The sequence below is a fragment of the Notamacropus eugenii genome, chromosome 1, assembly GCF_028372415.1.
Source record: "Notamacropus eugenii isolate mMacEug1 chromosome 1, mMacEug1.pri_v2, whole genome shotgun sequence".
In the NCBI taxonomy this organism is placed as follows: Eukaryota; Metazoa; Chordata; class Mammalia; order Diprotodontia; family Macropodidae; genus Notamacropus; species Notamacropus eugenii.
The window spans coordinates 227,046,997-227,067,924 of record NC_092872.1 but is presented as its reverse complement, the minus strand read 5'-3'; the positions used below and the strand labels follow the sequence as shown (position 1 = coordinate 227,067,924).

General features: G+C 42.4%; 1 protein-coding gene across 6 annotated transcripts in view; it reads right to left on the bottom strand.

The window, feature by feature from the left end:
• Positions 1-20,928, bottom strand: part of LOC140517081 (rap1 GTPase-GDP dissociation stimulator 1-like) — a 73,614-nt gene that overhangs the window by 1,512 nt on the left and 51,174 nt on the right. For all 6 annotated transcript variants that reach the window (XM_072627971.1, XM_072627969.1, XM_072627972.1 and 3 more), the window contains 8 exons: positions 18,712-18,837; positions 17,785-17,928; positions 14,585-14,716; positions 13,180-13,314; positions 7,583-7,708; positions 6,466-6,605; positions 2,264-2,390; positions 675-803 (listed from right to left, as the gene is read on the bottom strand). In XM_072627971.1, the coding sequence (XP_072484072.1) occupies positions 675-803; positions 2,264-2,390; positions 6,466-6,605; positions 7,583-7,708; positions 13,180-13,314; positions 14,585-14,716; positions 17,785-17,928; positions 18,712-18,837 (1,059 nt within the window). The remainder of the gene's footprint in view (positions 1-674; positions 804-2,263; positions 2,391-6,465; positions 6,606-7,582; positions 7,709-13,179; positions 13,315-14,584; positions 14,717-17,784; positions 17,929-18,711; positions 18,838-20,928) is intronic.

Here is a 20,928-nt window from a genome sequence, read left to right as displayed (position 1 = left end):
TCCTTGACTTACCCTATTACGGCAAAAGCTGAACCTCAACACTGAGAACCCTCTCTTTCTCTCCCAGCCCCTCAGGTGATTGCTCTTAGTAGCAAAACTGGATGGTAGGGAGGAGGGTATGAGAAATAATTTTGACTTGACCAGATATTTACAAACGTGGGGTTCCTCAGCTTTCCCAAATGGATTAAAGAGGTATGAAGGATGGTTTAGTTGAGGTGCAAAGGGCAGAAAAGGAGGTAAATGAGGAAACCCAGATTCTCAGGCTAGAAGTCTGGAATTTTGTCTTCAGAATTGGAAAAGGGAGCACATATATATCTCTCTAATAGAGGTGTGTGCACTGGTCAGAGTTTCTAGTGAAAAGGTCTCTTGAAATCTAAAGACTAAAGAATGAGAATACCAAAAAGAGAAGAAAGGAGAGCAAATAGAAGAGACAGTGTAAAGGGATAATGGGGCAAGGTTTTTGGTTTCCAATCTGAAGGCCTTTTTCTGCTAAGCACCAATGAGAATAATGGGCAAAGAAATGACTTCAAGTCCGAACAACACTTTCTGTCAGGGATGTTTGTCCTACACTCATTTCACGAAATCCACTGTGGTGCCCTTCCCAGGGCTGCCAGATAGTTGGAGTCTAGAAATCTACTTTTCTGTCATGGGAACGGTGGGGGTGAGCCATTTACCTGAACCCAGGAGGCTGCACAAGAGGCCCAGGGACTTGTACTTCACCTCTGGGCTTGCCATTTCATCCTCCAGGAGCTTCTGTAAATTTGGGATCAGTTTGGACTCTTTAAATGCATCTTTGATGATTTCTGCAGAGAAAAAGGTGAGATGCTGAAAGTTCTGAAATACTTTTCTATTCCATGACTAGCTGAACTGTCCTGGGCCCTGGAAAATTAGCAACCTTTAGAGATGTGGGAAAACCTGGAATACAAAAGATAGCTTCTCCCATTTTCCTTCACTCCCTAGACTTATAATGGGGTTCTCCTGCAAGTAATGGAAAGCCATTTCAAGGAGAAGCTTCCAGGGTAGAAACTAATGGAAGGCCCAGAAAACAAGAGCCCAAGGGGATCGGGTTGTCAGAGACTGCCGTCTTGGGACCTTGAGATCCCAGATTGATAGCTGAAAGGTCAGTATGGCCCAGTGAGATTGCTTGTGATCTAGAATCATGATGTAGGTACAAATCCTGGCTTTGCTACTTACTATCTCTATGACTTTGGGCAAGTCATGTAGCTTTCTGCCTCAGTTGCCTCATCTGTAAAAGGTATTGGACTTAATGACCTCAGAGATCCCATCCAGCTCATCCCAAACCCCTCATTTTACAGATGGAGAGCTGTGACCTAGGGAGTAAGTGGCACAGGTTTTCTGAATCCAGATCCATAGTGTTCTCTACCATGCTGCCATAGTGGAGAGGGATAAAAGGAATCAGGGTCAGACCAGTGCCTAGAATGGTTTTTCAGAATCACAAATTGTTGAAGATGGAAGAGGAATTAGAATTTACCAACAAAGAAACTGAGGCTCTGTGTCAGAAACAGGACTAAAACCCCTGGTCTCACTCTTAGCCTAGGGTTCCTTCCATCACACTGTGGTCAGGTGTAAAACATTTATACAGTGTGTTAAGATTCACAAAGTGGGTTATCTCAGTTGGGCCTTGGGAGGTAGGTTCTGCTATTACACCCATTTTACTGACAAAGGGACTGAGGCTGAGAGAATTTAAGTGACTTGCCCAGAGTCAGTCAGCTAATAAGTGTCAGGGGTAGGCTCTGAACTCATCTAGCACTATATCCACTACACTCCTTAGAATTTATGTCGAGGACCAATTGACTGAGTGCTCTGTTTCCTTTAAGGGAAAAGATGTGAGAGTGCAATCTCAGGTATATCTTGTGGCAGGGGACAGAGGAGAGGGATGCCTAATGATCCTCTGAAGTACTTGCCTTGGGTTAGCTAATGTTGCCTTCTCTGGAGAATATCAGTGATACCTTCAGGTACCAGAAGGCACAGATATTCCTAAAGTAAGCCTAGAATAATGTTTGCCACATAGTAGGTGCTTAGTAAGTTCTAGCTGAGTATAAAGACACAAAATAGACTTTGTCTTTTGCTTCTGAGAAAATAATTCAAAGGCCTTTGAGGGTCTATGAATTTTCTGCTGTTCTTGCCTAGGCATCTGAATTAATTTCTCATCCTTTACTGCTTTTTTAATTTAAAAACCTCCCTAGTGATTGACAGGACACAACTGGGGACCTGTCAACCCACACACACATTGATGAGCTACCTAAGTTAATTGCTGAAGCGATGGCCAGTGCTATAAGAGCTTCATTCTGCATGATGGCATGCTCACTGGTTGTCATGGAAACGAGATGCTTCACTCCCTGGGCTTCCTGGATGGCTCTAACCACTTCCTGTTGGAGAGAGGACAGAGAGATGTTGGCCTCAGAATGTGCTGTAACTGCAGACTCCGTGGGGCATATGGGATTGGAGCAAAGGACAGAGGGAGAGGACACAGTAATTTTAAAAGTACCTATTGTATGTGCTCTAGACCATATGGAATCTCAGGATTGGAAAGAGGTCCTTAGAGGGCATCTGGTTCAGGCTTCTTCCCTGTAGAGCATCCCTGATAGTGACCATGTAACCTATGTGGAGTCATTTCATTCTGTTGTTGGGATAGCACTAATGGTTTCAAAGGCTCTCTTAATACAGATGCCAAATCTGCCTCCCTATAGTGTCTATCCACCGGTCCTAATTCACAGAATCACAGTAGTCACAGAGGAAGAGTTAGAAAGTATCTTAAGAGACCAACCAAAAGGGGTGGGAAACCTGTGGCCTTGAGGTCACATGTGGCCCTCTAGGCCCTTGGGTGTGGCATTTTTACTGAGTTCAAGTTTTACAGTACAAGTTTTATTAAACAAGTTTAATAAAATTCTTTTATTAAAAGGATTTGTTATGTGAAATTTGGATTCAAAGGGCTATACTTGAGGACCTAGAGGGCCACATGTGGCCTGGAGGCTGCAGGTTCTCCACTCCTGATCTAGGCTAATTCCTCACTTTTTTAAAAGAGATGTGAAAATGGAGATCTGTCCAGGGAGGTGAAGAGAGGTGCTCAACGTCACAGACTTTGTGAATGACTGGCAGATCCAGAACTGACTGGACCTAAGATCTCTGCCTTGAAATCCATTATTCTTCCTTCCCACTTGTTTCATCCCAGAAAGAGACTTCAAACTTCAATTTAGGATCATGGGTCCAGAGCTGGGAAGAATTTCAGAAATCATCTGGTCCAACTGCTTCCATTTTACAGATGAGAGAACTGAGGTAGAGCTCAAATGACAGGCACAAGATCACACAGAGGCAGGATTAGAAAACTGGTCTCTGATTCCTAGTCTCACCCTCTGTTCACTTTGCCTGTCTGCTAAAATATTCATGTAATAATAAAAAAAAAAAATTCCCTTGTTGTTAAATGGTGTGGCTGCCACTGAGCTTGAGACCAATTGTCCAGCAACCTGGGACATGGTTTCACTGATCGGCTGTGGGTGTGAGTGGAGGTGTCAACACCTGGTGGTGCATCCAAATAAGGCTAATCCTGCCATGTGACATTCTTCAGGGTCTGAAGATGGCTTTCATTTTCCATACCCCACCTGCCTAACCTAGGATCCCTTTTCTGGAACAGACATGCCAAATTCCTTGGAGGAGATGGACTTATCATCCTCCAGTGGGCATGTTCTGGATCAGGGGTGGGGAAACTGGTGAGGCCTTCTAGGTTCTCAAGTGCAGCCCTTTGAGTGAATCCAGACTTCACAGAACAAATCCCCTAAATAAAAGGATTTGTTCTGTAAAATTTGGACTTAGTCAAAAGGCTGCACCCAAGGACCTAGAAAGCCACATGTGCCCTCAAGGCTGCAGGTTCCTCACCCCTGTTCTAGATTGTCCATGTAAAATATAATACCTGGAATTGGACACAACATCCTTGATGTGGCATGGGTACTGTATACACTTCCATTAGCATGGCCCCAAATGTTCTGTTAGATCCGGGCTTCTTAGCCTGAGGTCCACAGAGTATACACATCAAGGACTCCATGAATTGGTTCTTTAAATATTTGGATAAGTTGTATTTCATTTGGAATCTTCTATATTTTATTTATTTAAAAATATTATTATTCCGCTGGTAGACGAGCTCCTGAAGAGCAGGGATTGTCTTTTGCTTCATTTTGTATTCCCAGTGTTTAGCACAGTTCCTGGAGCATAGTAGGTGCTTAATAAACGTTTGTGGATTGAATGACTGCTATTCTGAGGAGTTCTTAGCCTTCTCCTGGGATCCATGTTACAAAAATGGTTAAGGGCCTCTGGATTAAATGATGATTAAAGAGTATTTTAAGGTTTGCAAAAGGCTTTAAGGTATGCTGTCATTCTCTTTTCAAAACAATTTTGTGAAGTAGTTATGGCAGATATGAGTATTCCTCTTTGACAGATGAGAAGATGAGGTTTAAGGAGATTAAATGACTTGCCCATAGCTACACAAAAATTGTTGGACATGGGATTCTGAAGCCAGGTTTCTTTGTCTCCAAGGCCAGAACTCGATCTACTTACTACCCTACCAAAGAGATGTGGTACCAGAGATACTCCTGATTAAGCCCCATTTCCAGTTCCTGCTCATATGAAGTACAGGGGCTACCCAGGGTCTATAGTAAAAGACAAAACAAAACAAAAAAAAAACCACACAAAAAAACCAACCTTTAAGCTCAAGTGTTCCAAAAGCAGAGTGATTTATATACCCAGGAGTCAATGCACTCTGCAATGAAAGACAGTTGTGGCTTCCAGCCGATAGCATGCTTTAATTAAACATTTCCCTAGCCTCAAGTATTTCCAGAATGCTTTGCAATAATTAATTAACTATTGACTTGAGCAGACCCAGTCTGTATGACAATGATTAGTGCTTAACTTTCTACCAAGTTGTGTCATCAATCCCCAGAAATGTCCCTGAGAGAAAAAGTTGGCCTGGAATCTTTACCACTGTTTTACAGGTGGGAAAAACTGAGGCACAAAATTGTCCCCCAGTATTTTGTAGAGCGGATTGAATGCTAATTTGGAGTCAAGAAGACCTGGGTTTGAATCCTGCCTCTGATACTGCCTGAATGACTCTGGGCAAGTCACTTAGGCTCTCTGGGCCTCAGTTTCCTTATTTGTAAAATAGGGGTCTTAGACTAGATGATCTCTAAGGTTCCTTCCAGTTCCAAATTTATGATCCTTTAAGTCTATCTCCTCTGCCTCCTAAGCCTTAGCTAATGTTAATCATTGGCTATATCAACATCATTGGCTAATGAGCAAAAACTGTGTCCTGGAAAGGGTGAGTTGGGTAAGGATATGGCATTGAAGGCATTGAAATGGAAGGCGAGGTTTGAATAAATCTACAACTAGAATTCTTTTTTACCTGAAGCAAAAATAATTTTGGGGGGGATGGGGAGGACAGAATCAGTGTAGCCCTTATCTCTTCAAGGGTTGGGAAAGGAAAATGGGCCTTGAAGAGGGGCTGTCCAGCACCTTGGGGTGATAGCTGCTTGTGATGATTTGCTAGTTGAGGTTTGAGGATGATGATTGCTAAGGAAGAAGGGAACAGAACTGTTTGGGGGAGACATAAACTCCCCATCCCAAACTAGCGGCTTGGGGTAAAGCCTTCTTGACCCTATGTCTAGGAATCTAGGCCCAGAACTAGAAGGGTTTCTAGAGATCTAGTCCAATCTTATTTTGCACATGAAGAGACTTGGAGGTGAAGGAAGGGTGAAAACATCAAAATGAGAGCACTCAGGAGGAACATGATTGTTTTCCTGTATTGGAGGGCAGTCATCAGAAGGAGGGAGCATAGAGTCATGGCCCTATAGCTAGAAGAAATTCTGAAGCTAGAAGGCCATCTAGTGCAACACCTTCACTTTACAGATGAGGAAACTGAGGCCAGAGAGATCAAGTGATTTGCCCAGTCACGTAGATTGTGAGTTTCAGAGGCAGGCTTTGAAGCCAGTGCTACACAGCTACAAAACCAATACTCCTTCCATGGTACCATTCTGGATTAAATTTGTTTTGTTTGGTCCAAGAGTGAAGACCTAGGAGCCACGATGGGTGGAAATTGTAAAAGGGTAAATTTAAGTCTGATGCAAGGGGTTGGGAGGGGAGGAGCTCTCTGAAAATGGAGTGGTCATCCTTGGAAGATAGTGGGTTCCTCTTCATTGGAGGTCTTCAAGCAGACGTTGAATGACCACTTGTTATATGACTAGTAGTGGGGATTCTTTTTCCAGTATGGTTGCTGAGATCCTTTCCAAATTTGAAATTCTGTGGACTGCTATCCCACATGTCCTCAGGGAAGTGAAGGGTCCAGCATCCAACTGGAGCTTGGGCAGAAAGTCTTGAAAACTCCTCAGTGGAGGAATAGTTTTTGATTGATCTCCTCTCCCCCCATCTCCCAATTCTGCCATTTTTCTGGCTGCCTCTCACCTGGGACTTGCTGTGCCTCAGCAGTGAAGCTAGCAGGCGGTTGGCTTCCCCTTGAACACCTGCATGCTCCTTGGCCTCACACCACTGCACTAGCCGGTTCAGCAGAGCTGGGTCCTTCCCAAGGGTCTCAGCGGCTTCCACTGGCAAAGCAAAGACTATAAGTTATGGTGACTCAGGGCACCAAGGATGAACCTGCCAAAAGCCACCCCTGGGGATGTATGCCAGGTGTTTCCACATCCCAGACTATTGGTACCCTCAAGCTTGGCATGCAGTTTCTACTCCTGCTTCATTTCCCTGGGCCCAGAAGAGAGCTGGGAGTTGAAGCCAAAGTTGTATGTGCCCGTCCATGTTCCTGTTATTACATAGGGGCCAAAGAACTTGCCTTTTCTTCATTCTGCCCATCTTCCTCCTCTACTTCTCATTTCCCTTACTCAACTCCACTGCTCATCTGCCAGACTAATGAATTTACACTAGATAATACAATTACCTAATTTAACAGGAACTTGTTAAGACACATATTAGGAGAACATGTTAATTTTCCGCTGCCAAGCTAATTAAGGTCAATGGCTGCTCTGAGTAACTAAAACATGAGACAATTAAAGGTGGGAAGACTATTTGTTTCTTGCTGGGGTTGGAGGAGTCCAACTTTGAGATGGATTTGAGTGGCATTTGGTGAGATTCTCTACTAAGAAGTTTGGTTTTGATGTTGGCTGGGAACACTTCAACTGGCTATTGGGGGTATACTTGAGGCAAAGTATTATGCCTTCAGTTTGTAATTCCCCTGAGGGATTGGTTGTCCTTAAGAACTGAAGGTATACCTAATCTCTTGCTGTAGCTATATTAATACCACAAGCCTCTTAAGCTGAGTGATAGTTTTAACACATCTGGAGATCTGTGCTTCATTAATGCTTTCATATTCCCTTAACAAAAAACGCCATATGGTGACCTGGATGTAGAAAATTCCCAGAAAGCATAACCAATTCAGGCTTGGATACTTAACCCATTGGTTTTGTTTTCCCTTTTAAACAGTCTTTTGAAATAGAAGGAAGCTGAGACTATGCTCCCCTTCCCTCCTTGTACTAGGATCATGAGCCAGTGGTGCTCAGCTGCTCTATACCTTGGCCATCCATCAACATTCGAAGTGTTCCCAGGAGTTTGAACTGCACTGGAGGCATCTCAGATCTCAGCAACATCTGAATACGCTTGGCCACACCTTCTTCGAGCATCTGTACTTTGTTGATCACTGAGAAAGAGAATGGAAGGGAGAGATTGCAACGTACTTCCTTACTGCTTGTCTGTTTCCCTCAGAACTCTCTAAAGTGGACATTCTGATTCCTGTAATTATCCATGAAAGCTCCCTTTGGCCTTCAGGGCTTTAGGCTATATAATATCCAGGTTGGACCCCTCCTGAGCACTGGTATGGTAGGGAAGGGTAGTGTTTAATCTAAGAAACCTTTATTAAATCTCTGTTATGTGCCAAGCTAACTAGGTGGCTCAGTGGATAGAGACTGGGCCTGGAGACAGGAAAAGCTGAGTTCAAATTGGGCCTCAGACACTGTGACCTTGGGCAAGTCACTTAAGCTCTGCTTGCCTTCATCTAATGGAGAAGGAAATGACAAGAAAATGACAAGAAAACCCTATATGGGACTATGAAGAGTCAGACATGACTAAAAAATGATGAAACAATGACAATGTGCCAGGTGTCCTGGCATAGTGGGGAGAAAGCTGGGTTCAAAGTGAGAAAGGCCTGGATTTTGAGCCCCAAATAAGACACGTTGACTGTGATTCCAGGCAACTTAATTCTCAATGCCCTGGGCAACTCTGAGATTATAAGGAGCTCTGTTTGTTGATAGAATCACAAATTAAAAAGAAAAAGTGTTATGCTATGCTCTGGATTAGAACAACAGCCACAAAAAAATTCAGTCTCTGCCCTTAAGGAATTAATGCTCTATAGGAGGAAAACAACATATGCACAGATGCATATATATGCAGATGTATACATGGACCTATCTTGTCGTTCAGTCATCTGAGTCGTATCTGGCTCTTTGTGATTCTTTGGAATTTTCTCGGCAATGATACTGGAGTGGTTTGTCATTGCCTTCTCTAGCTCATTTTGCAGTTGAGGAAACAGGCAAATAGAGGTTAAGTGATTTGCCCAGGGTCATACAGCTAGTTTAGTGTCTGAGGTTGAATCTGAACTCAGTTCTCCTTGACTCTTGGTCCAGTGCTCTATCCATTGTACCACCTAGTGGCCCTACATATACATATACTCATGTATAAAAGCATTTTGGGATTAAGAGAGCACCAAAAGCTAGAAGGATCTAGAAAGGTCTCATAGTAGGGGTTAGTACTTGAACCGTAGAAGGGAATAGGGTTTCCAAGAAGCCATAGTGAGGAGGGAAGGTATTCTGGGTGTGGGAGACAGTTTGCAAAGTGCTTTACGTGTATTAGCTCGTTTCATCCTCGTAACAACCCTTTGAGGTGGATACTATCATTATCAGCCCTATTTTCCAGATGAGGAAACTGAGGCACACTATAGTGTTCACTGGTCCTGTGCATGTGTGTGCCCTCTCAACACTGGAAATTCTCTGCGCAAAGGGCCTGTCTTCTAGCTCTCCTGCCACCCCTCTAATGCTCAGTATAGGGTGAAACTCACACAGCGAATGAGGCTGCCCGGCTGCCTCTGGGGAGTGAGCTCTTTCTGGTCCCATTTTTAGAACCCCTATTGTCCGGGGCCCAGGTGTTTCCTTCCTGGCTGCCTCTGGTTTTGTCTTAGCTCTTCTTTTTCTGGGGAATCAGCATTAAAGAGAATTTCCCTCCTAGAGCTCCTAAGATCCTGGGGTTGACTGAGGAGTGGAGGCCAGCTCCTCATGATCTTGCTATATGTTCTGTGGTCCTTGGGGACTACAGCTGGAACCTTGTTCCCTCTGCTGTAGCCCAGCATCCCTGGGTAGCATGCCCTGGAACTGCTCACTGGCCTTTTGATCAATGAAAATCCCTTCTTGTGAGCCTCTGGCAGCCTCCAAATGTATCTAATTGATTTAATTTTATTCTCAGCTCAACTCTTCTTCTGTGTGGAGCTTTTATCTCTTCCCCTGTCCAAGTGGGGTGGGGAAGAGGGGAAGGTCATGCAGATTCAAAGCCTAGGGCTGACTCCAGGACTCAGCAGGGGCTCTCCTGCTGATACTTTTCCTGGTTTTGATGTTTGTTGTTGAGATGAAGTCCAGAAAGGTGCCTCCATCTTGGGGATAGGGTGAGGGGAGAGGGGAAATAGCTTTCCTTTCCTCCTTCCCTCCCTCCCTGCTCTTTTAAGTGACTCATAGCTGTTATGTTTCTTTTTGGAAATTTCCAGGTCCCGTAATTAGTTTATTTTTTTTTCTGGGCATCCTGTGGAAATGGAGTGATTTCTGTTCCCCTCCCTTCCTTTCCTTCTGCCTGTCTTCTGGCTGTCTTTCTATGTCTTCCCTGGGAGTGTTGGGGTGGGAGTGGGGGGGAGAAATGTGTGAGTGGAACACAGAGACCTTTCTTTGCTTCCAGGGTGTCTCAGCTGTTTTCTGAACTTAGGATCTTCTCTGCTTACCCATGACCCTCTAGAGGCTTGTGTGTGGCCATTGGCCAAGTTCTCATTCAGTGTATCAGCCCGATATTATTATCACCAGTCATTCTCCCCATCTCCACCTCCTACACTGACTCTTTCTGGTCCATCATGCACACCACTGCCATTTTATTTTCCCCTATGCACACCTGATCATGTCTCTCCATGGCTCCTAGGCCTTCAAAGGCTTCCTACTGCCTACTGAATGAAGTTCAAACTCCTGACATTCAGGATACTCAATGCTTTCTGCCAACTGCTACCTCTCATGTACTCTGTGCTTGAGTACTTGCTTCCCTGGGCACACACCTGACATTTCCTTGCCTCCTTGCCTTTGCCCATACTGTTTGCTCTGCCCCCACCCTCCTGTCAGCCTCTTGGAATCCTAACTTTCATCAAAGGCCCAGTTGCTGCTTCTTTTGGGAAATATTCCCTTATCTCTCCATTCCTACTTCAGAATTTGCATAGCATTACTGTGTATACTCCTTTTGAATTATAATTATATATGTATACCAAATGCCATTTTTAGATTGTAAGCTCTGATAGAGCAAGGACAATGTTGTCCCTAAAATTTGTACCTTCCCCAGTTGCTAACCTAGTGCCCTTTAATATCAGTAGGCAGATATTAAGTGTTGATTGAAATTAAAGCTATTGAAATTGGAGAACTTTCACTGGTAGGAGAGAGATGTGTAAGAGTTCAGAATCTAGGGCAAAGGACTCCCCTCCACCCCCAGTCAACAGAGGCAGACAGTGCTGGACCACTAGGAGTAAGGAAGCCTGGGTTCTAAGTGCTGGCCCTGCTCTGTACTGGGGAAGTCACTTAATCGCTTTGGAGGCAGCCTGTTTCTCATCTCTTCACAGAGACAATAACAGCTGTCTAAACCAGTCCACAGGCTGGCAGTGAGGACCTCAAGAGACAGTGGGTGAGGAATCACTTTGAAACATCTAAAGAACTCTATCCAAAAATGAGATGGCTACTGTTTTTGTGCATCCTCTTAATGTGGAAGGATAGTTCCAGGATTCTATGGAATAGGATGATATTTGTAAAGTACTTAGCATGGTGCCTTTATTGATGCTTGTGTCTTGCCCTCCCACCCTCCCTCTATTACCTGGGGAGGGAGAGCTTGGCTTACAGGTTAGACTAGAGCCCTGGGCTGGGAGTGCAGAGGAACTCCATCTTAATACTGCCTTAGATACTTATGGGCTTTGAGATCCTGGACAAGTCATTCAGACTCTCAGTCTTAGTTTTCTAATCCCCTAAAATGAGGATGATAATATTTGCCCTATCTACCCCACAGGAATATTAAGAGGAAAGTGCTATGCAAATCTTAAGTGACTATATTAACAGTATAGTTATAGGGTATAAAGCTGAGGCATTGGAGGTATGTAACTTCAGTTTTCCCTTCCACACTGTACCTTTCCCCATCAGGGTTTTGCTATACTGAGGGTTGGCATAAGAAATTAAATGGGAATTTGAGGGAAGTTTTGTGGAAGTTGCAGATGACACAGAGTCTAAGAACTATATACTTAATCCAAATTTCACTATAAGGTACCATGTCAGACTCCCCATAAAGAAAAAAAGAAAAAAAATTCAGACTTCTTTTCTGGTACAAAGGAAGGGCCAAAAAGTTTTACATAGATTTTCAGATTTTGGGGTTGTTGTGCCCTTAATGCTCATGCTGTGGAAAGGATAACTGTAAATGCATATTCACAGATACATTCAAAGAACTGAAAAGTCTTTAGAGCCCAAACCCTTCATTTGATGGGGATACTGAAGCAAGAGGCTCAGGGAGGCTCTAAAGGAGGGAGGTTTGAGTCTAAAGGGTCCAGTTTACCTTGTCCTTGCTAAAAGATGGTGTCTGGAATTGAACACCATACTTTTGTTGTGGGAGACTCCAGCAAGACTATCACCTCATGGTTCCTGGAGGCTGCACCTCCCTCCCCTCAGGCAGCCCAAGATTACATTAGCTCTATTAGCTGTCATGTTGTGTTCTCAAGTCTCCTCATTGGGAGTGGGGGCTGGCTAGTTTCTGTGCCTAAACATTAGGCTGCCCCAGAAGCAGGTGGTATAATACAGCTTGGATCCTCACTCTTAGCATTCCTTTTGGAAATCAAGAGATCTGTTGTTTTGGATGAAGGAGAAAGAATGGTTATAGGATCTGGAATCAGAGAATCTGAGTTCAAATCCTTTCTCTGAGTTTCCCAATGTGACCTAGGAAAAGAAAGACACTTTTTCTCCCTGGGTGTCAGTGTCCTCAGTGGTGAAATGGGGGTAGATAGTCCCCAAGGTGTCTGCAGGTTCTAGATCTATGATCTTAGATCAGGCATTTGCTTCCATGAGGCTTGGTTTCTTTGTCATCATCTCCTCAAAGACCTCATACTCTTTGAAGTCAGAAAAAAAGATTTAATTTTTACTACTTGGCTGATATTTCCCCATCACCTCACCCCCCTTCCCTGCCTTTTGCCAAAGCACTTAATGGGTAGGATATGAAGTATGCCCTAGAGAAGAAAGAAGGAAAGACAGAGGGAGTGAGGGAGACAAAGAAGAGAAAGCAAAAGACACTATGAAGCCTCAAAATTCTTTCGTTAGAGATGCATTCCTTTGGGTTAAATATAAATACTCCTAGGGAAAGCAACAGACTAAATTTTTATCAATTTTTAGCCCTGAAGTGTTACAAGGCTGAAATAAACTCTGATGATGATGATGATGTTACAACACTTCCAAGTGGATAGAGCCCAGGACTTAAGAGCTAGAAAGACCTATATTGAAGTCCCAGCTCAGACACTAAGTAGTTGTGTGACCCTGGACAATTCAATTCACCTCTCCTAGCCTCAGTTTCGTCATCTGTAAAATGTGGGTAATAGCATTTCCTTCACAGAGTTGTTGGAAAGATCAAGATGAACATTTGTGAAGTGATTTGCAGATCTATATAAATACTAGATATTATTATCTCATTTGATTCTCATAATCTCCCTAGGAAGGAGGTGTTGCATAGTGATCTTATTCTGACTCCCAGTTTACTGGTCTTTGACTGTTCCATGTGGTGTAGGTGTATGTCACTGAGTTTTAGGCCAATGGCCTGAACCTAAGAAAGCACTCAGGGATGGGAAAGGGTCCCTACCAGGGATGGCAAGATTACGGAGGGCACTGAGGGCTGCATGCTGCACTGTCACGTCACCACCATCCACATGCTTTTCCAGGACATCCAGGAGCTGATGTACCACACCTAGTTGTACCATCTTCACACAGTTGCTGTCTGCAAGAGAAGAGGACAAACCATGAGTCAGTCAATCAATAAACATTTATTAAAGGTGTTCCATATCCTATGCTAAGGACTTGGGATACAAAAAAAGGCAAAAGACAGTATGTCCTCAAGGAACTCGCAATCTAATGAGGGAGACAATAAACAAACAAATATGAACAAACAACATACAGGATAAGTAGGAAATTATTGAGAGGAAAGGTACTCTAATTAAGAGGGGTTAGAAAATGTTTCCTTGTAGAAGATGATGATGAGTTACCTCCTTTTCTTTCTCCCTGTCAGATAAAACAGTCTAATTCAACAAATATTTATTAACTTCTCCCTTTTCCTAGACACAGCATGCAGTGCTAAGTGCTGGGAGAGATATTAAAAATGGATAAAACATCTCTACCCTCATGAAGCTCATAGTTCAGTAACGGGTATATTGTCGGAGTTCCATGACAAGGAGCCTAAGTCCTTTTACCTTGGACACACTTCATTCTCCTCATTGGGATGCCAGGATTGTCTTCAGGTAGCATAATTCCTGGCTGTTTTCTTACCTCCATTACCATGCTATAACCACATCCTCATCTCCTATCCTCCCCCACCCTCTACTTACATTGGTCCTCAGTTTCTTCATCTGTATAATGGGAAGATTGAGTCAGACTTCTAAGATCTTTCTCAGCTCTATCATTTTTTACTCCTTACTCTGAGACAGGTACCAGATAATTATTCCTCAAGTGCAGGTCTACCATGTCATTTTTCTGCCCAAGAGCTATCACTAGCTAACTCTTGCCTCTAGGATCAAATATGAGCTCCCTGGTTTGGCATTTGGTTCAGTGTGTAGTTGTGGGCCCCAGAAACTTACTAACTGTGTGACCCTGGACAAATGATTTTACCTCTGTCCACCTCAGTTGCCTTTAAACAGGCTCTCTCCTATGCCTGGGATCCTCTCCTTTCTCGCCTCTGCCTCTTCCAAACCCCAGTGTAGTCCAAGGCTCAATCCAAGGCCCATCTCCTTCAAGAGGCCATTGGTACTCTGCTCCAGTCTCTACTTACTTGTAAAAATATATTTTATCTATACTAACCTGTGAACATATATTCTTCTAATAGAATATACGTTCCATGAGGGCAGAGATTGTCTCATTTTTGTACTTGTATTCCTAGTATATATTCCTAGAACCAGCATAGTTCCAGACACTTAGTAGGCTCTCAGTAAATGTATATGAACTTATGATTTTTTTTCCTTGAAGACAATAGCTCAGAAGTCTTAGGGCAGCCTTACCATTCCTGGCAAAGTTGGCAACAGCCAGGGCACCCGTCAGTTGCAACTGGATATTCGGGGACATAAGCCAGCTGCTGACCATCTGGTAGATGAGGCCGGTTCCATTAGCAAACAATTTCTGCATAGACTCATCTGCAAAGGGTAGAGATGACAGAGAGAAGGAGATGTAGGAGCTGCAGCCAGCAGTGTCTGCTCACAGACTGGAAGGTCCCAGAATTGGGGAAGATTCTGGTTCCATGCTCTAAATTCCCAGACTGAGAGGGGGGTAGCAAGGAGAGGATGAACAGGGTTTATTTCAAGTGATAAGCCTTTTCTCCCTTGATCATCATTGTACCCATAAACTGCCTAATGGTTCTCAACTTCCTTATCTACTTGCTTCCTTTAAAAAAAATCCATCTATTCATTTATATTAAATGATATATTATAAACTTACTACTGAACATTAAAACAACTGCTTAATACTATTTCTATGTAAACTGATGAAAATTTCAATAAGCAAAATATCACAATCTTTCAAATACTGCCTCTAAGTTTCCATCAGGATTTTTAGTTTGTCTTCCACTTCTCATCTACTTTTTTAAAAATTTAATTAAATTTTCAGTTCCGGGTATTCTTACTTACCTTTCTCTCTGCCTTAACACATTGAGAAGGCAAGTAGAACAAAGCTCATTACAATATATATATATATATATAGTCATACAAAACAAATGTCCATTGCTTCCTCTCATTTAGCAATCCAGAGGAAGGTTTTCAATACTACATTGTGGACCCAATAAAGTATCTTAATTCTCTATCAAGGATTACTTTACCTTAGATAAGGTAAAAATTTGTTAGACACTAATTGAGATCTATGTGTTTGGGAAATACTAATCTGCTGGAAAGAACTCTGACCAGGAAGCCAGGAGATATAGGAGCCCCAAATTTACCCATTGCCTGGGTAGATCATATTGCTTCCCTAGGTCTCCATTTTTTGCGACTGTTAAATGGGCATAATAATATCTATTCTTTCTACCTCACAGACATTGGGAAGACCAAAGAGATCGTGGATACTTTCAAGAGTAGAAAGCACCAAATAAACATGAGATAAATTTGTTACTGTTATTGAGATGACTGAGACCCTGGAAGGTGTGACAATTAAAAATTTCCAAGAAACAGAGTTTCTGGACAAATTGGTCAATTTTATTAACTATATCTAGAAAGCAGTCAAAACAAGCTCATTGTTCTCCTTGGTGAACAAAATGACTGAGCCTGTTGAATCTTTGATATTTCTAAAATCTTTTGAGAAAGGGGTGAACCTGAAGGTGGAAGTCAGCTTTGATGGGTTAACAAGTAATGAGAGAATGAAGATTATAATGAGAGGTTTATTCCAATGAAGTACATAGCATTGAGCACTCAGTCAAAGAGGCTTAATATCCATATCACCCATCTGACAAAAAGGAGAGTCTCCATCTTCCCAGACCTGTCTGAGTAAACACAATGAGCAGGAATCCAACTGTTCACCTAAGCTTAGAATTTCTTTACACTCTTTGATTAGATTTTACTTAATTTTCCTGGCTGGGTAAGTCTTGCCCAGTATTTCCCACAATAGTTAATTTCTGGATGAGGAAGTGAAACATTTTTTAGTCTTAATTCAATAATTGGTTATTAATATTGAAAGAAACATTCATTTCTCTCAAAGGGAGTAAAGAAAGAGCATGTATGGAAGAGCCATTGTGTTGAGATGTGAGGCAATGAATTTTACATAGCTAAGAAATCAGCATCTTCTCTCCCAGGACAAAGGAAATTGAAATGAAAGCCTTGCAATAAAGACATAGGTTTGGAATATTGGGGACCATAGTCAAGAGATATTATAGAGTCCAAATGTTGGTGCTGAAGGGGTTCTTTGGGTCATTTAGTCTTCCCTTCTCCAATCTTCCCATTTTATAACCAAGGAAGCTTGAATTCAGAGACATAAAGAGACCTGCCCAGGGTCACACAGTAGGGTGAAATCAGGACTGGGAATCTAGGTCTCTTGACCCCCATGGCTCCTCCCATCACACTACTTTTTAAAAATAATGTTTTATTTTTTCTAATTACATGTAAAGACAATTTTTAACATTCATTTTTTAAAATAAAATTCTGAGTTCCAATTTTTCTCCCTCCCTCCCTCCACTCACCCTCCCCCCCAAGATGGTAAGCAATCTGATGTAGGTTATGTATGTATCATCATGTAGAACCCATTTCCATATTAGGTTGCATCACACTCCTTTTTGTTCACTTTCTTTGGAAGTCAGATTCTTTGCTTTAGTAGGTAGACAATTGCTAAATGATTTAGCAAGGTAAATGGGGGAGTTTTTTTCTTTTTTCTTTTTGCCTGTAGAGACAAACCCCTAAGTGGTTTATTACTTGTGTTTGTGCCCTGTTTGTTCCAAGTCCATTGGTAACCTTATCCAGGTCTCATCCCCATGCTAGAATAGTCTTGCAAAAGGTAAGATTGAAGGATAATGCATGAGTTTTCTCCTCCCCATAGCACTGGGTTCGAAGAAAGCAAATCCTGAACCATTCCTAGGGCAATATTAGTCAGGCTCATTTTCATTTTCCTTGGGCTAGGGGAAGATAGGACTCAAGGAGGTGTTGGAGCTGTCCAAGGTTTCCTTGGGCAAAACTATGAAATCGTGGATGTTTTTATCTGCTCCTCCCCCTTCACCTTTCATGGAATTCTCCCAGACCCCAGTCTCTCCTTTTAGGGAAGTAAAGGATTTAATGAGTTTGTTCATAATGAAATATAAGACTTAAAATGTTGGTTTTTTGGAGGGAGGGAGCCTGGAGAAGTCCATGGACCATGGGGACTGCAATATTGAGCCCAAAGAATGTATCTCATTCTTCATCCTGAGTAGGAAGAGAATGGGAGGGGGAGAGAAAAGGGTATCCTTTGGACACTGTCCCTGCCTAAAGCAGCTAGCTTGGGTCAAACTTGAGAAGAGCCTGGCAGTGGGAACCTTATGTGCTCTATTGGGTTTGAATGTGTATAGGGGGAGAAATAATCTGCAGATCCCCAAGAGTGGAATCTGACCTAGAAACAGAGCAGAGTTTACAAAGTGACATGTGTGCCATCAACAGATGGCTTTTCCCAACTCCCTGGCTGGGGGTGGGGAAGGCATGGTATGAAACCCTGGGCTCTCTGTGTCTTCTGTAAGCCTGCACCTGACCCTATCCCTTACCTCCCAGGAGTAGAGAGATGATAAGGTCTGAAATGGTCTTCAGGATGCCTGTAGCCTCAACCTGTGGGCTGTCCTGGACCTTCTGCAGGATCTCCACAAGGGCACTCTGAACATCTGCTTCCACCAGCTGCACTTTCAGGGAATCTGCAGAGGTCATCCAAGGTTTTATTTGTTGGGGGGGGAGGGAGAGGGTAGAGGAAAGAGATATAATTGGGAGGATTCGGGCATCCAGAGGACTTCTTGGCTGACTAGAAGATAGTGGAGGTAATTGGGAAGAAAGCCAATGAAGTATCAGAGGATTGGTTGCTGCAGTGATTTCAGTGAACTCCTGTCTTGGGGTGAATCCTCATCCTTCAAAGCCCAGTCTCACTTCTTTCTTTCCTCATAGAAGTACTGCCTTAAAATCTAGTATGCTTACATAACCTGACTCAGGGGTGGGGAATCTGTGACTTTGAGGTCACATGTGGTGCTCTAGGTCCTCAAAAGTGGCCCTTTAACTGAATCCAAACTGGAGTCTGAACTTAAAAAAATTTTTTTTTGATAACTACATTTCAATATATTTTGTTTTCTTTTTAATCCTATTTATTTTATTCATTTAAAAACATGCCAGGAAGTGGTTCACAGGTTTTCCTAGACTGCTAATTAGGTCTATGACCCCAAGACACATTAAGGAACCCTCCTCTAAGATAATACAAAGTTCAGTATAAAAGAAATGTGAACATATAAGTTGTGGGCTAAGTTTAGACAATTGTTTGAACAGAGCATTTTTTTTAGTGTTTTATACATATAATAGTATCTCAATCTCTCATCAGTACTCCTCTTTCATAGATATTCTCCATTAACTTTAGAAATATTTGTATTCCTGGGCTCCATAGCCCTTTTCCAATAGAGGCAATCATGGCCATACATGGATATTCTGGGCCTCACCATTCTCTGCCAAGAGCTGTAAGATATCAGTGATGATCTCCAGTCTCTCCTGGTTCTCAGCCCTCCTTAGCTGCCTTACCAGCTCCTCTGCAGCATTGGTCTTACTGAGGGCCTCCTTAGCTGTCTCTGGGGAGAGAAAATTGAGAGGTCCTGTAACTAGTGGGCACCTTTTCAATGAGCCATGGATAAAAACACATAACAATAATGCTACAATACTAGAAGATCAAAACTGGTCTGCTGAGTCAGCTCCATGATTCTTCCAGCACAAAAATCTATTTCTGAAGAGTACCTTATGATATATTCCAGAGGGTTAGCTAGGGTTAGGCAATATGCAGAGATGCTTAGAGCATAATACAGTGGTGTGTAACAAATAACACAGAATTTATCTTACTTTTGTTTATATCTTTTGTTTTGATGTCACATTTATTTCCGGATATATCTCTCCTTTTTCCTCCCAGAGAGTCTTACTAAAAGACACTTTAAATATTATGTTTTATAAATTGACAAGAGAGGCGGTTGGCATGATAGTAGAGAACTGGCCTTGAAGCCAGGAAGATTCGGGTTCTAATCCTGCCTCTGACACATCCTGGCTGTGTAACTGTAGAAAAGTCACTTAATCTCTCACTGTTCTAGGAAGAGCTAGAACAACAAAATAACCAGCATTAACATAGCACTTTAAGGTTTGCAAAGTGCTTTATAAACATTGCCTCATTTTTTCCTTACAATACGCCATGGAATTTTGTGCTATTATTATCATCCTTATTTTACAGATGAGGAAACAGAGGCAGACAGCGATTACAGTTATCCCTTCCACATTGTAGGGGTTAAGGCCCTCGTGCCCCCACAATCTGGAAAAGCCATGTAAAAATTTTTGGCCCTTGCTACATATCAGAGAAGAAGTCCAAATTATCAATGTATTAAAAGATAAAATATGTTGGTATTATACAATACTATACATATACTTTATACATTTCAGTGTTTCTAAATCTTTTCTGTGTCATTTGCTGGCTTTTACACGTCATCTGTGGTTTCTGCAAAATTCCCCTCAAATTCCCATTTAATTTCTTATGCCAACCTTCCATATGTCAAAATTTTGATAGGGAAAGTAAAGATGTAGAAGGGATAATTGTACATGACTTGCCCAAGGTCACATAGCTAGCAAGTGTCTGAAGCTGGATTTAAGCTTGTCTTCCTGACTCCATATCCAATACTCTATCCATGACTATCTCTCTCTAAGACTATAGAGTGTGGCTTCAAAGTATAGACTTTAAGACTACAAGTTACAGAGAAGGTGTAAACCTACATAGATAAAATGAGTTTTTTTCCATTATCATGAAATCACAGGTACATTCCCCATTCCCTATAATGCAAAAAAATAATTAATGCCAGAAGAATCCTACATATTCCAGATACTTGTTTTATGATAAATCAACTATCATGCATTACAAAGGAAATTAGATTCCACCAGTAGTCAATATCAAAGAAGGTGAAGAATTTTTATGTCTATTTATTGCTTTGCCTGGTGCCTGCCCAAGAAGGAAGGGAGCTTTGCAGCCTCCCTGGGCAGCCATTCCATTGCATTTCAGGCACTTCCATATTCAAAATCTGATTCTCCTTTGTTTGATCACGATCCGTTGTCATTCCACTTTCTTTGTCTTGCAACTCCTGACCCTATTCTTTGTTTTCACCGCGACTTTATCCTCCACCTCTCAGGCCTCTCCCAGGCCCTTAGCCCCTACAGTGCCTACATTCTCCTCTTTTTCCCATCTTGACTCCTTGAACCAATTTGACTCTTCATTTCTCCTCTCAAATACCTTGAAACCCCCTTATCCTGTCACTGATCTTATCACTGATCTTATTATCACTGTCTTACCAAGCCTCAACCTTAAATTGGCCCCCACCTTTGCCTTTGCTTCTACTCCTGCTGCTAAACAAAGCTGAAGAAAATCATGAAACTGAGCTGAGTGGATTCATTACAAATTTATGTTGCTTAGTCTCAAATGGGTCCTCACTGTGCCATGGCAATCCTTTTATATCTCTAATCAATTCAGTATCTCACTTGCCACAGCATCTTTTTCAAACCTTTTCATTCCTCTTCAAGTCTCCTATGGTCCCTGCTCCTCCTTAGGCCCTCAGCTCAGAACTATGCTCAGAATATTTTACTGGAAAAAATGAGGTGTTCTCTGAGAGCTTTCTCTTCCTCCTCCTTATCTCACC